Raw genomic sequence first — 15,246 nt, 5'->3', positions numbered from 1 at the left:
TCGGAAACAGGCTCCAGGCTCTGAGCCATCAGCCCAGAACCTGACGCGGGGCTCAAACTCACAGACCGCGAGATCGTGACCTGGCTGAAGTCGGACGCTTAACCGACTGCGCCACCCAGGCGCCCCTTTAATCCTTTTTTAAAAATGTTTTTAGTGTTTATTCTTGAGAGAGAGAGAGAGAGAAAGAGCGAGAGCACATAAGCAGGGGAAGGGCAGAGAGAGAGGGAGACACAGAATCTGAAGCAGGCTCCAGGTTCTGAGGTGTCAGCACAGAGCCTGATGCGGGGCTCGAACTCACAGGCCATGAGATCATGACCTGAGCTGAAGTCAGACACCCAACCGACAAAGCCACCCAGGTGCCCCTCGGACTCTGTATATTGAGTAGCAGGTCTGGATAGCAAGGGATCTGTCCAAACACTGCTCTGAATCCATTCAGTTCCTAGGCCTGACACACAGTAGGCCTGCAACAGTTGTCACTATCAGTAAAATAAAAAAAGGTGTAGGTTGTCAGCTCAGTATGTGACCCTCAGTAGGCCTACCACACATTTCAGCTGTGGATATAACTAACGATGAAACGTATATGTCAGCAACAGCATACTGCCTGTCACACAATAGGCCCAAAGATGTCAGCTGTAAGCATCAGTATTATTAGTAAGATATATATACCATCAGCACAAGACTTGGTACTCAATAGGCTTAAAATAGATGATCAATGATCATTATCAGTATTGTTAACCACAAGATCTATGCCTGGCACACATTCGCTGGCGACAGATGTCATTTATCAGTAAGATGAAAATAAGATGTACTTTCCAGTGCCTAGCACAATGCAGCCCAAAACAAATGTCAGCTTTTACTATTATTGACAATGAGGTGTAAACATTAGCAGCAGCAGAGTAAGCATGTAAATGATAGTTCCTATCATTATTTTATACTGTTAACCATAATGTATATACCAAACACTTAGGTCCCAAATACAGGTCAGCTACTGATATGGTGACCAATAAGGTATAGATCACTACTAGCGCCACAATAGGTCTGAGATAATGGTATCGACCAGTAAGATAAAGAACAAAGTACCAGTATCTTATTATCCTATTACCCTTGTCAGCTGCCCTTAGCGTTACATACTTTGTAATCACTTCCACGGATTTTTTGATGGACTGCACGTGCCATTAGGTGCCAGTATTAAGGATGAAATAGGGGGGCGCCTGGGTGGCGCAGTCGGTTAAGCGTCCGACTTCAGCCAGGTCACGATCTCGCGGTCCGTGAGTTCGAGCCCCGCGTCGGGCTCTGGGCTGATGGCTCGGAGCCTGGAGCCTGTTTCCGATTCTGTGTCTCCCTCTCTCTCTGCCCCTCCCCCGTTCATGCTCTGTCTCTCTCTGCCCCAAAAATAAATAAACGTTGAAAAAAAAATTAAAAAAAAAAAGGATGAAATAGGAATGGACACCAGGAACCCATATTGTTATCAGTGAAATGCCTGCCACCCTACTGATTGGTTCGCGGTAGGCCCATGCTAGGTATCAAGTGGAAGTATCAACAACAAAGTGCCTGTCAAGCCTGGCACATGGTAGGCCCATCTGCTCTTAGTTCGCTCACCAGGCTCCAGATGTTTAAGGATGCCTCTCTTGGCCAGTCGGGTCTGCAGTGCAACAGGCAGCGGCATAGCGGATAGCAGACGGACCTAGGATGGACGGACATGCAGGCAAAAAAAAAAAAAAAAAACCCAAAAACAGCTCAAATGAGGATTCAAATCCAAATCCTAAAACCAAGCGCCTCCTCCCGGCATGTGCTCACGCCCACCTGCACCAATAGCTGGGTGGACGGAATCTACGTGCTAAAAGATGGAAGATAGGTGGCAATGCCACCAAAACTCACCAACCCTTCCCTCCAGGCTGGGTGTTCCAGGACCCAGTATAGCTCTCCCGGGCCCAGGCTCCGCCCACCGCCGAAGGGGCCAAGCTCGGTTCACTCGCGCCCTAGAAATGGCTCACCCAACTTCCCCCAAAGACTGCTGGGTAGGAGGAACCAAAGCGCTGGGGATGGGGGAGCAAAGCGCAGCACTTCCTCCAGCTCCAAAAAATACGCCCACCCCGACATTACCAATACAGTCACGCGAGTAACGGAAGGCTGTCAGACCGGCCGCCTCTCTGTTGTCGCCACTAAGACCGCCAGGGCCATACGACTGCCTTCTCCCAAAGCACAGAACGAGCTCGTCTCTCCCCGAGCCTTGAAGTAACTGGACGACGCTCGGGCTGCAGTGCAGATGACGCAAACCTGGGTGGCCAATGACAGTGCGATCCTGTCGTGACGAGCGGCAAAGCGACCCAATCGCTGTCTTGGAATAGGTGGCAAGTTTGGGCGCCTGTGTGCGTTTACAGTGGGGGCGTGGCCGGGCCAGGGGTCAGCCAGACTGCGCGGCCGGACGCCGGCGCCATGGAGGAGTACGCTCGGGAGCCTTGGTACGGCGATGGGCACAGGCCTCGGGACTGTTGCCGCGGCGCCACGGCCAGCTGGGGGAGGCGGGCGGGAGAGGTGCTGGCCCCACCGCGCCACATCCCAGACTCGGGAGACTCAGACATTTGTGGTATCCTTCCGCTCCCCCAGTTTCGTTCCTCCCACGCGGGCTCCGTTAAGAGGAGCCACAGGCATGTGCCTGGAGAAGATGCCGTGCAGGACCAACCACTCCACGTTTCCCTCGACTCCGTATCTCCCCAGTCCCTCTTTGTTAACTAAAAGAGACACGCGGGCCGAGTCCATTCCGGCCGAGGGGTGGCGCGGTGTCGAGCGGAAATCCCCAGGGTTGCCACGCGTGGCTTTTCCCCCGTCTCTTGAGTTGTTGGGGGCGGGGCCTGGGTGAGCCTATTGTGGACAAGCTGGATCCTCCCCACGGTCCGCTCTTGGTTTTTACCAGCTGCAGCCGGTTAAAAAAAAGGAGGGAAGGAGGCGGGGTTTGGTTGGACGTGCTCATTGTCGGAGACGGGGGTGAGACCATTTCTCGCTTTAATAACATTAGCAAATTAACACGTAACGCTGATTTACACGCTCCCACTCTGCTTGTATGAATTCACTTAATCTTTTGATGGTAGTAAAGCAGTTGGCAGATTCCTTAGTTGGCTATAGGGGGAGGTGCAGACAGGGCAAAGACTAATACTTTTCCCCTTTTGCACCATTTCTTGCATAAATGAGGGAGAAAATAATCTCATTATCTGAAGTGCTGCTTCTCATTCGGGTGACTTGGTTTCTCCCAGTTGGAAAGAGTCCATGTGACCTGGCGGGGGTCGAGGGGCTCACTTAACCCCATCTTCCCCTTCTGGCTTGCAGCCCATGGCGAATTGTGGACGATTGCGGTGGAGCCTTCACTATGGGCGTCATCGGCGGCGGAGTTTTCCAGGCCATCAAGGGCTTCCGCAACGCCCCTGTCGTGAGTTGTGGCCTTCCGTGGGTGGTGCAGGGGGTCCTTCCCTGCCCACACGCGATATTGCTCTGAAAACTGCTTGGAGCTGCCAGTCGTATGCACTTACTCGTTATGGTGCCTGCTCACCTACTGTGTGCCCTGCCTGGCTCCAGGATATGTGATTTGGGGAGAACTGCAGACGGCCCCATATCCCTCAACACCACCCCTTCTCCCCCCAACCCAACTGGAGCTCCTCTGTAGAAATGCTGCACTGTCAAAACGATCATTACCAAATCCTAACTGTGCAAAGCCACAAAGATTTTACCCAGAGGCAGATTCTGGGTCAGAAACCTGTACGGGGAAGTGACAGGAGTTTAACTGGCAGGAGAAGGACAGCCTTAAAGTTAAGAAAATGCTTTTATTTATTTATTCATTCATTCATTCATTCATTCATTCATTCATTTTAAGTAGGCTTAATGCCCAGCATGGGGCTCGAACTCATGACCCACCCTCAGATTGAGCACTGCGTGCTCTACTGACCAAGCCAGCCAGGCACCCTGAAAATGCTTTTAATTTAACCTAATCAGTTCTCTCTCGTTCTCTGACCACCCTCTCCCAAGATCTTCTCAAATTTCATGGCTTTAAAGGCCATCCATTTGCCTAGGTCCCTGCAATTTACATATCTAGTCCTATCCCTCCCCTCAACTCCTGGGACTCTTTCCTGGATCCTTGCCCAAGTTTCCTGTTCTCATCCTCAAAACCTCAGCACAAATGCCCCCTCCTTTGGAGTCCTTTCCTAACCCCTCAGTTGTCATCGTATCTCCTTTTTTAAAAAAAATTTTAATGTTTTATTTATTTTTGAGAGAGAGAGAGAGCAAGCTGGGGAGGGGCAGAGAAAGAGGGAGTCAGAGTCCGAAGCAGGCTCCAGGCTCTGAGCTGTCAGCACAGAGCCTGACGCGGGGCTCGAACGCACAAACCATGAAATCATGACCTGAACTGAAGTCGGGTGCTCAACCAACTGAGCCACCCAGGCACCCCTATCATATTTCTTGATCCTCTTTCCTCTAGAGTATGTATTGCTGTCTAAAGCATCTTGTTTATCTGTACCTCTGCTAGGGATCTGTCTCCCACTATAACGTGAGTTCTGAGGGGGCAGGGGCTAAGGTCTGTCTCATTCACTATCCCTGCATACAGCATGGTGCCTGGCACACAGGTGCTAGTAATCATTGAACAAATGAGAACTTCCCAGCGCTGGTCTGAAGACACCCATATTAGAGTGCTCCCCAGCCTCCTAGTTCTTGGCCACTCTCCACATCTCTACTCCTGATACCCCTAATCCATCACTCTCCCTCTCTTAAAAGCTAGAAACCCTGTGTGCCAGGGACCTTATCCCTATTCTGACTCCCCAACTCCTCACTTTTCCCAGGGAATACGGCACCGATTGAGAGGTAGTGTCAACGCTGTGAGGATCCGAGCCCCCCAGATTGGAGGTGAGAGGCTTGGAGAGACATAAGAGATGTGATGCCAAGTTGGGGGTGGTTGCTCCTTTGGGTCTAGACTGCAAATTTGGAGTACAGATTCCAGCCCCAACTCTACCTGGGGATTTCTGGGTCAGTGATGTTTTGGAGGGGGTGAGAATGTGAATTCTGGAGTTTAAATCCAGTCCCTGGATTTTCCCTGATGTATGACTTTGGGCTCATGGCTTAACCTCTTCAAACCTCATCTGTAACATGGGGATGATGATAGCAATAACCACCTAAGTTGTTTCATAATTTCTGTAGTTTACGTAGTACTTGCTGAGTGCCGGTTGCTTTGCTAAGCACTTGAATAATATGAACGAATTTAAGACTTCAGAAGTCAAATAACATGCTGTGCCTAGAACAGGTCCTGGCACATAGTAAGGCCTTTAACTATCATATTAACTGGCTTTCCTAACCTGTTTTCCTTCTCCCTTAAACCAAGATCAGAATTCCCAACTCTGTGTGATGGTTAGGAAGATCAAAGTGGTTCTCTTAAAAGTCATAGAGAAGAAAAATTTGCTTCCAAACACTTTAGACCCCTACAAATGTAAAGGGAATGTTGCTGACGATTAGGGGTCACTTGAAGAAGGAGCAGTCATGATGGCAGAGGGGGAATATCCTGTAGGAGTTTACTCATCTGCCTTTGTGTTTGGGTTTTTCTCCCCTTTCATTGCCAGAGCATTCAGGCCTTGGAGGTCCCCAGACCCTGTGCTGTGGATTCTTGGGATTCCTCAGGAACATTAATCAGGCCTTGGTCTCCCTGCAGGTAGCTTTGCCGTGTGGGGGGGCCTGTTCTCCACCATCGACTGTGGCCTGGTGCGGCTGCGGGGCAAGGAAGATCCCTGGAACTCCATCACCAGTGGAGCACTGACTGGGGCTGTGCTGGCTGCCCGCAGTGAGTGCCCCGGCCCCCGGCCCCAGCCCCTTCCGCCCTGTTCCGCCTGCCCTCACCTTTTTCTCCCTGCCTCTTCACTCTCCCAGGTGGCCCATTGGCCATGGTGGGCTCAGCAATGATGGGGGGCATCCTGCTGGCCCTCATAGAGGGTGTTGGCATCCTCCTCACTCGCTACACTGCCCAGCAGTTCCGCAATGGTGAGTACCTGGCGCATGCTGATCAGGGAGAGGGGCAGAATGCTCTGCTCTGCCTGTGCACTGCTTCTCACTCTTACCTGATTCTGTCCTCTCCAGCACCCCCGTTCCTGGAGGACCCCAGCCAGCTGCCCCCTAAGGAGGGTACCCCAGCCCCAGGCTATCCCAGCTATCAGCAGTACCACTGAGGAAGTGACTGCCTCTCATCACCACCATGGGAGCCCCTCCTCCGTTCCCTCCCAGATGATCTACCTCGAAGGGAGGGCTGGCTCCCAGTTGGCCCTGGGACCCTCCAGAGAGGGCTTCTACTCTGCCTCCTTGTCCCAGGGTGGGGGTGGGGCACCCCAGCTGCCCTGACGGATGGGTCCCCTTCTCTCTCAGGGCACCCCAACCCCATACTCACATGTAACAAGTTCTCACCCCATCCCCTTTTCGTGGCGCCCTGATGAGTATTTAAAGCCAGTTTTGAAATGCCTGTGTATGTATTCCTTGGGTCACCCATGGGAGCCCCTCCTTAAGGACAAGGGACAGAGCCCTCTTCAGGGACTCAGAAGCTGTAGGATTTGGAATCCCACAGAGAGTGGCGCTCTACTAAATATTTGTGGGATGAATGAGCAGGAGGGGGAATGAATCAAGATATGAATAGGTACGTGAATAAGGGTATGTGGGGGCCTGGTGATGAATCATAAGCAAACAGGGCAATAGGCTTGGGAAAGAAGTGAGTGAACAGAAGGATTGCTGGGGGGCGGGGTATAGTACTGCATCTTGTACCCCTTACCCTCACATGCACACCAATACCCTGGCCCCTCCTTCCCATGCCTCCATTGCCAAGGCTGGAAAATCTGGCCTCACAATAAATTCTGGCTTTCTGGATACCAGTCAACCCATTTATGAAGGTAGTCTCCCTCTGTGTGGCCTGTGAACCTGGGATGGAAGTAGGTGTCCGAGAGACCCAGCTTTCTTGAGGAAGATGCCCTGTGTCAGTCTCTTCTGTATCACAGAGATACTTGTGCTCCATGATGGTCTGTGTTGTAATTTTTTTAATGTTTATTTTTGAGAGAGAGAGACAGAGCGTGAGTGGGGGAGGAACAGAGAGAGGAGGAGACACAGAATCTGAAGCAGGCTCCAGGCTCTGAGCTGTCAGCACAGAGCCTGATGTGGGGCTCCAGCTCACGAACTGTGAGATCATGACCTGGGCCAAAGTCGGAAACTTATCCAACTGAGCCACCCAGTGCCCCTGTAATTTTTTTAAGGGCAACCATAAAATAACCAGAAAGTTTTCATATTGGGGTGGGAGGTGGTTATGGGAAAGAAATTTTTCTGGATGGACTTTAGCCCCAAACACTGTTTCTTCCAGGCAGACCCCTACATACGAGACAAATATCGTCACCACTGGAGTACCAATGGCCTCATGGGAGACCTAAGAACGGTCTTTTCTGTGCAAGCCATTAAAAAGAGGTTATGTTCTTATCCAAAATTGCTTCCTTGGGGCGAAAGTACAGAGTCCCTGACCTCCCAGTGACTTCAAGGCCTCAATGGTAGCAGAACTGCAACACTGCCTGCTTGAGTGCCTCAGTGGCAGACATTTTGCAGCCACCAGGCTGAAGACCTCCTGGGAAGCAAGGTGAGGGTGGACCACCAGCACTATGCACACAGCCCTCTCAGGGCCCTGGCCTCAAACTCAAAGCTCCACGAGCAGGCATATCAGCAACAGTGGCACACACAACCTTTACGGCCCAGGCGCCCATCAGGCCCAGGGTATCCCAGGCTGTGGTCCTTTCTGGGCCTCTTTGGTCTTGCCACTTCCACGCAAGACCCTTCTTCCTTCACCACCAGGTGCCACCCCCCTGCCTCGTATTACCAGACCCCATCCAGCCCCTATCAAACACTGCCCCACTAACACCTCCCAATCTTTCCCGTCCACCCCACTCATGTGGCCGTGGTATCCACAGACCTGTCCCTCCAGGCCCTGGCTCCTTATCTTTCATCCCTGTCCTCTAAGGCTCGTGCAGGACCTACCTGCCTTATGTATCAGCTCTGGCTCCTCTGAGGCCCCGTCCCTACTGTATCTCCTTGGTTCCCTCCAAGTGGGTTCCGCTGCTATAGGCACCTTACACCTGCAGTTCTTCAACCTCTAGACCGAACCTCTTCCCACCTTGAGGCCCCACCCCTCCTCCTTAAGATCCCTCCCCTTCAGGTTCTTCCAAACTCCCAGGCGCTCTGCCCTCCTCTCCCAACCCCGGGACTCTGTTCACTGTCTCTGGACCTGGAAGGCAGCCGGATTTGCGGGACCTCAGCACAGTCTGTGGCGACCTTCAGGCCTTTCTGCTCTGGCTCCTCAGGCTGCTGGTTGCGGGGGCCAGGCCAGTGCTGTCTTTCGTAGCGGAGGACTGGGCTTAGCAACCGAGGCTCAGGGCTTTGGGTGAGAGTGGCTCTGGGCGGTATCAGGCCTCTATGGGGGCCTGGCGTCCGCGGAGCCCCTGGACTCCTAGCTGGTCCCGGGGCCCCCAGAGTCACCCAGGTCTCCGGAGCTGGAGCCGGCCACGGGGCAACGGCCAGGTCGGGTCTGGGCCCACAGACAGCTTCTCTTTCCCAGAGAAGGGAATACGGGTGCAGATCCTGGGTAGTTTCCATCGGGAGGGACTACAGAGACCAAGAAAAGGCAATAGGTGGAGAAGGTGAGAGGCAGACGAACAGATAGAGAGATGAACAGAGAGAAATAGAAGCCTAGAGACATACACATAGGGAGACAGAGACCCCAATGGAGAGGTAGAAAAAGATGGAGGCAGAGAGGGACATACAGAAGATATGGGAAAAGAGGGGAGAAAAGGCAGAGACAAACTAAGATGCTTTGTGAGGGTCAGAAATGCAGGTAGGGATGTGGGAAGACCGTCAGCACTAGATGGAGGGAACCGCAGGAAAGGTGAGGCAGCCGTTGTAGTTGTGAGCTGCGCTGAAGGGCTATCAGGTCCCCCTCCCATAACCCTCTGGCTGAGGGGCCTCAGAAGCAGAAAGGTACCCCTTCCTCCCTCTGGCTGTCTCTCACTCTCATCTCTAATCCCATCTGCTTCCAACGAGGATTTCATGCCTCAAGTTCTTCCTTCCTATCTTCTTATCCTGATCCCCCCACGCCCACCCCCTTAGCCCCAAGTCACCCTCCATATGCTTTCAGCTGCCTCTCAGCCCTCCTCCCCCATTTCTCTGCCACCATCCCTGGCTGGTGGCTCCCACACTCCCTGTGGCCCCTGGTTTTGCCACCCACTGATGTACATGGGGCAGGCAGTGGGGGGAAATATTTGGTGGACAAGAAGGGTTAGAAAGATGGACAGAATCAGGGAAGTACGGGGGGGTCCAGCCATGACAGTGGGGTAAGGAATCACTGTCTAAGGCAGAGACCCTGAGAGGATGGGGAGACAGACATGGGGAAATTAGACCCAAAGAAAATAGAAAAGGACAGACACAGAGAAAGGTAGTGAGACAAAGAGAAGGCAGAATTTACAGAGACATCAAAAGAGAGACAGAGATACAGAGAGATATCAAGAGAAAAACAGTATGACAAGTGAAAATGATGGGAAAAGAGTGTAAGTGGAGAGAGAGACATAAAGATTAGGAGAGTCAGTGCAAGGGGCAGGGGTTGAAAATGGGCAGAGAGAGAACAAAACAAAGCAGTGAGAGAGCAGAGAAAGGCAGAGAGAAAGCAAGAGAGACGAGAGTTGGACACATACACCTTATCCTGCGTCTGGGGGTGCTGGTCTGAGTGTTCTTATTTCCTTTGTTTTCTTTTTTTTTTTTTTAAGTTTACTTATTTATTTTGAGAGAGAGAGAGAGTACAAGTGAGGAAGGGGCAGAGGGGGAGAGAGAGACTCCGAAGCAGGCTCTGTACCACCAGCATAGAGCCCGATCGCGGGGCTTGAACTCATGAACCTCGAGATCATGACCTGAGCCAAAGTCAGACGCTTAATCGACTGTGCCATCCAGGTGCCCTTGCTTTGTTTTCTTAGTGGCAGTCAGAGAACAGGGCCTGACTGGGCAGGGCAGCTCTACCAGCCCCAGGCCCAGCACCCCACGTCATCGAAGTGGGTGGGAGGGCAGCTTCCCCTGCGGATACACCTTTAGAGAGCAAAGCTCAGATGGTGTCAAGGAGCCCATTTGAGGCCAACCTCTGCAGCAGACAATGGGAGCCACCTCTAGAGAATCTGCAGTGTCATCAAATTACCTGCGAACATGTGGAAGAGAAAGGATGGGCCGACAATCCCTTCTGAGGGGACAGAGAAACCTTCCTTTTGTTACCCTCATTATACATAGGGAGAAACCGAACGCACGAAGAGGTAAAGCAACTCACCCGTGGTCACACTGACTTGAAAGTGGCAAAGCTGGCATTTATTTATATCCTTATTTATAGCACTTAGAGTTTCCAACATGTGTTTTGCACCCTAATTTCCATAATTTCCTAATTTCCATAATTATGCACCATAATTATCAGTCATGACAGGTGTCATTTGAAGGTTTTCACAGGCCATCGTAACAATTTCTGAACTCCCTTTGTTAAAGTAATAATCTCAGTAATCTCAGTGACTCCGTGGAGATGAAGTTGGCGGCAATCTTGGGCATTCACAGTCATCTTAGATGATCATGTGCATTCAGTTTAAGAACACTCATGGGGTACCTGGGTGGCTCAGTCAGTTAAGCCTCTGACTCGTGATCTTGACTCATGTCATGATCTCGCGGTTTTGTGTGCTCAAGCCCCGAGTCGGGCTCTGCGCTGACTGAAGAGACTGCTTGGGATTCTCTCTCTTCCTCTCTCTCTCTTTTTTTAAATTTTTTAATGTTTATTTATTTTCGAGTGAGAGAGTGTGAGCAGAGGAGGAACAGAGAGAGAGAGAGAGAGAGGGAGACACAAAATGCAAAGCAGGTTCCAGGCTCTGAGCTGTCAGCACAGAGCCCAACGCAGGACTTGAACCCACAAACCATGAGATCATGACCTGAGCCAAAGTTGGACACACAAGTGACTGAGCCACCCAGGAGCCCCTACCCTGCTCTCTCTTGCATGCGTGCTCTCTCTCTCTCAAAAATAAAAAAAAATATTCATCAGATTGGACTCTTCTAACATTGACATTTATGTATGTATATCTCACTAAAGAGTTAAATTCGAACTAGAGACGTGTATCAACATGGATCATTCTCAAGCTTACAGTATGAGACAGAAGAAGGAAAGTCAAAGACTGCTATGTAGAGTATGATATTTGTTTTAAACACATGCAAACAATACATGCAGTTCATGGATCCCTAATTATATAATAAAAGAATAAAAAGATGCAAGGAAATGATCTGTAATAAACTCAGAATTGCACTTACCTCAGAGGATGAGGGGAGGATAGAATTGGGTGGAGGGACAGGTTTCAGCTGGAGCGGAAATATTTTGTTTGTTTCTTTTTAAGTTTACTTATTTTGAGAGAGAGCAAACAGGGGAGGGGCAGAGAGAGAGAGAGAATCCCAAGCAGGCTCCTTGCTGTCAGTGCAGATCTCATAAACCGTGAGATCATGACCTGACCCGAAATCAGGAGTTGGACGCTTAATCAACTGAGCCAGGTGCCCCAAAATATTTTGTTTCTTAAAGAAAAAAAATTGAGGCAAATGAGAAAATGATGAGAGTTCCCAGGCATCCATTGTATCAATATCTTCTGCAGATTATTGTCCATTTGAAAATATTTCATGATTTAGGAGATGAAAAGGGATTCTACTGGTGTTAAATTGAATATATAGATTAATTCGGGGATCCATTTCTCCAGTGTTGATTCTTCATGCCTGGAACACGATATCTCTTTCCATTCTTTCAGACCATTTTTTTTTTCTTCTGTAAAAATGTATAGAGTTCTTTTCTCGCTCAAGGCATTCCCAGGAAGTTGATGGATTTTCTTATCATGAGGAACAATGTCCTTTTCTATTACATTGAAAAATGTTTTAATGTCTATAAGGGAAGGCTATTCAGTTTCACATATGATCTTATTTCTGGTCACCTTACTTTTCTTATTAGGTCTAGAAGTTTTTTTAGATGATTCTCTTGGATTTTTTAAGTAAATAATGTTCTTAGACTTCAGCCAAAGACCACCAGGAGCACACCAATGATTAAACAAAGCTGGGTGTATTAGCTCATTGCAACAAGGGAGAATACACACACCATGGGGAACCATGAGCATCTCAGTTAAGGGTGTTAGGAAAGACATTACAGGATTTGGATTTGTGTTAGATGTGTTTGTGTTGGATCCCCCGAGGTGACAAGGGCTGCACAGTTGCCATTTAACACTCTGGACAGGATACATACGCCAAATGCACAAGCAGTTACCAGAAACAAGATAATGATTAGTCTTCACAATAAACCTTGGAAGACAGGGGCCTAGATGACCAAACTCAAGCCATGGAAACATGTCCCAAAGTCCAGCTGGTCTCTAAGGAGCCAGGTGGCTTTTTCTTTTCTTTTGAGAGAGAGAGGGCGCAAGTGAGCCAGGGGCAGAGACAGAGGGAGCGGAAGAGAGAGAGAGAGAATCCCACGAGGAGCAGAGAAAGAAACAGGGAGAGAGAAACGGGGCTCAACCGATGTGGGGCTCAAGCTCACCCAATGCAGGGCTCGAACTCATGAACTGTGAGATCATGACCTGAACCCAAGTCAGATACTTAACCGACTGAGCCGCCCAGGCGCCCCAGAGGCTTTTACTTTTAGTCTCACTAGAATTTGAGATCATGACCCGAGCCAAAATCAAGTCAAGATGCTTAAGCAACTGAGCCATGCAGGCGCCCCAAGAGGAAAAGATTGCTTGAGTGGAGTTAAACATAGCAGCCCAACAGGCTGGAGTCTCTGAAAAGAACAAAATGTCCCAAGGCTAGTTCCTATTCCTGATGGTCTAGGTCTTGCTGATAGGGTTATAATGACCTCAGCAGAAGCATTCTGTGAAGTCAGTGTCCAATTTTTACAGGACCAGGGGTTGAGATTAGTTTTTTGAGGGAAATGTTAGTACCAGAAGGGACCTATAAGAAAGAAATCTACCTTCAGAGGTATTTAAATTTCTTTAATGTTTACTTATTTTTAAGAGACAGACAGAGACAGCATCAGCAGGGGAGGGGCAGAGAGAGAGAGGGAGACTCAGAATCTGAAGCAGGCTCCAGGCTCTGGGCTGTCAGCCCAGAGCCCAACACGGGACTTGAACTCACAGACTGTGAGAACATGACCCAGGCCAAAGTTGGATCCTCAACCGACTGAGCCACCCGGGTGCCCCACTTCGGAGATATTTAAAACAATAGCTATGAATGGAGCGCCTGGGAGGCTCAGTCTGTTGGGCATCGGACTTCAGCTCAGGTCATGATCTCGCAGTTTGTGAGTTCGAGCCCCGCATCCGGCTCTGTGCTGACAGCTCAGAGCCTGGAGCCTGCTTTGGATTCTGTGTCTCCCTCCCTCTCTGCCCCTCTCCTGCTTGCATTCTGTCTCTCTCTTTCAAAAATAAACATCAAAAAAAACACAACACAATAGCTATGAAATTTTTGTCAGGTGGATGAGTGTGTGTGCCTGAGAGAGAAATCACATTCAGAGTAGTAGCCATGGTCTGAGAAAACAACCAAGAGCCCGGGGCCAGGCTCTGCACTGACAGTGCGGAACCTGTTTGGGATTCTCTCTCTCTCCCTCTCTCTCTCTACCGCTCCTCCACTCTCTCTCAAAAAATTTTATTTTTAAAAGAAGTTTTAAAAAATGTAAAAAGTCAACACGCTTCTTTTTTTTAATTAAATATAATTTATTGTCAAATAAATTTGTTTGACAGTGCTCATCCCAACAGGTGCCTTCCTCAATGCCCATCACCCACTTTCTGCTCTCCCCCACCCCCATCAACCCTCAGTTTGTTCTCAGTATTTAAGAATCTCTTATGGTTTGCCTCCCTCCCTCTCTGTAACCCCTCAAAACTGATGGCAATAAGATCTATCTATCCCCTCTGGGGACCATCTCTTGTTAATTATTTCTGAGTTAATAACAGACCAGCCCATGTGTTTTGTAATTTTACTTGGAATTCTGGATTCTACCCTATTACAGGCCAATTTAACTTCATATCACTAGAAATTCATTTGATGCCTCCAGATGTCTCCCTAACAGGTTCGAGCTGCATTTACAAAATATCCATGTAGGGGGGCGCCTGGGTGGCTCAGTCCGTTGAGCGTCCAACTTCAGCTCAGGTCATGATCTCACAGTTTGTGGGTTCAAGCTCCGCTTCAGGCTCTGTGCTGACAGCTCAGAGCCTGGAGCCTGCTTCAGATTCTGTGTCTCCCTCTCTGTCTGCCCCTCCCCCACTCACACTTTGTGTCACTCTGTTTCTCAAAAATAAATAAATGTAAAAAAAAATTTTTTTTTTAATCCATGTAGGGGCGTGTGGCTGGCTCAGTCGGAAGAGCATGCAACTCTTGATCTCAAAGTTGTGAGTTTGAGCCCCACATTAGGTGTAGAGATTACTTTTAAAAAAATTCAAAATATCCACCAGAACAAAGCCGGCATAATCAGAGGGCAAATCTCCCTCAAACTTGTTGAAAAAAATATATTAATAGGCATTAAACAGGATTCTTAGGAATTCTCCAGAAGCTGATGACTGCAGAGGTGCAGAGCTTGTCCCCAAGGTGATGAAACAAGATTAACTTTCTGATTTCTACAGCACTCCTTTTTTTTCTTTTTATTCCACTGTGGATCTTGACTATTATTGTACCATGACGCCCTCTAGTATCCAACTAAAGTATCTCTCAGGATGATCTCCTTTATTCTCACCCTGTTACTTTTTTTTTTTTTAAAGAAACACAGAGGTTTATTCTTTAATGTTTATTTATTTTTGAGAGAGAGAGAGAGAGAACGTGAACAGGGGAGGGGCAGAGAGAAAGAGGAGAGAGAGAATCCCAACAGGCTCCTCATTATCAGCACAGAGCCCGACCCAGGGCTCGAACTCAGGAACCGTGAGATGGTGACCTGAGCTGAGATCAAGAGTCAGAGGTTTAACTGACTCCGCCACCCAGGTGCCCCAGATTTTTTTTTTTGAAGTATAGTTGGCACACAATGTTATACTAGTTTCAGGTGTACATAGTGATTCATGGAGATTCAACATCTCCGTATGTTATGCTATGCTGAACACCTGCCACCATACAATGCCATTGCAGTACCATTGACTATATTCCCTATGCTGTGCCTTGCATCCCCATGACTTTTTCATTCCATAACTT

At 49.2% G+C, this 15,246-nt stretch overlaps 2 protein-coding genes across 5 annotated transcripts in view; one reads left to right on the top strand and one right to left on the bottom strand.

Moving 5' to 3' along the window:
- PQBP1 (polyglutamine binding protein 1) overlaps window positions 1-2,235 on the bottom strand; it is a 4,502-nt gene extending 2,267 nt beyond the window's left edge. The window contains exons 1-2 of one of the 2 annotated variants that reach the window (XM_040468755.1): window positions 2,104-2,235; window positions 1,600-1,684 (exon numbers count right to left, since the gene is read on the bottom strand). In XM_040468755.1, the coding sequence (XP_040324689.1) occupies window positions 1,600-1,666 (67 nt within the window). In that variant the 5' untranslated portion in view covers window positions 1,667-1,684; window positions 2,104-2,235. Of the gene's footprint in view, window positions 1-1,599; window positions 1,685-1,878; window positions 2,008-2,103 lie in introns of those variants that run through there. The other variant, XM_040468757.1, reaches the window with a different exon arrangement.
- Window positions 2,236-2,339: 104 nt separating this feature from the next.
- Window positions 2,340-14,875, top strand: TIMM17B (translocase of inner mitochondrial membrane 17B). Of its 3 annotated transcripts, none has more exons than XM_040468758.1 (8): window positions 2,340-2,462; window positions 3,325-3,424; window positions 4,824-4,887; window positions 5,684-5,812; window positions 5,899-6,009; window positions 6,106-6,112; window positions 9,617-9,620; window positions 14,427-14,875. In XM_040468758.1, exons 1-8 carry the CDS (start codon window positions 2,437-2,439, stop codon window positions 14,604-14,606), a joined length of 621 nt encoding a protein of 206 aa, XP_040324692.1. In that variant the 5' UTR covers window positions 2,340-2,436; the 3' UTR covers window positions 14,607-14,875. The 3 variants fall into 3 exon arrangements, with proteins under 3 accessions (XP_040324692.1, XP_040324694.1, XP_040324693.1); XM_040468760.1 differs by lacking the exon at window positions 9,617-9,620 and adding an exon at window positions 6,584-6,586 and having other exon boundaries at window positions 2,343-2,462; window positions 14,427-14,478; XM_040468759.1 differs by lacking the exons at window positions 9,617-9,620; window positions 14,427-14,875 and having other exon boundaries at window positions 2,350-2,462; window positions 6,106-6,481.
- Window positions 14,876-15,246: the final 371 nt, after the last annotated feature.

The sequence above is a fragment of the Herpailurus yagouaroundi genome, unplaced genomic scaffold, assembly GCF_014898765.1.
Source record: "Herpailurus yagouaroundi ecotype Mexico unplaced genomic scaffold, PumYag 67793, whole genome shotgun sequence".
NCBI classification, from domain to species: domain Eukaryota; kingdom Metazoa; phylum Chordata; class Mammalia; order Carnivora; family Felidae; genus Herpailurus; species Herpailurus yagouaroundi.
This window is presented reverse-complemented; position numbering and strand designations above follow the sequence as displayed.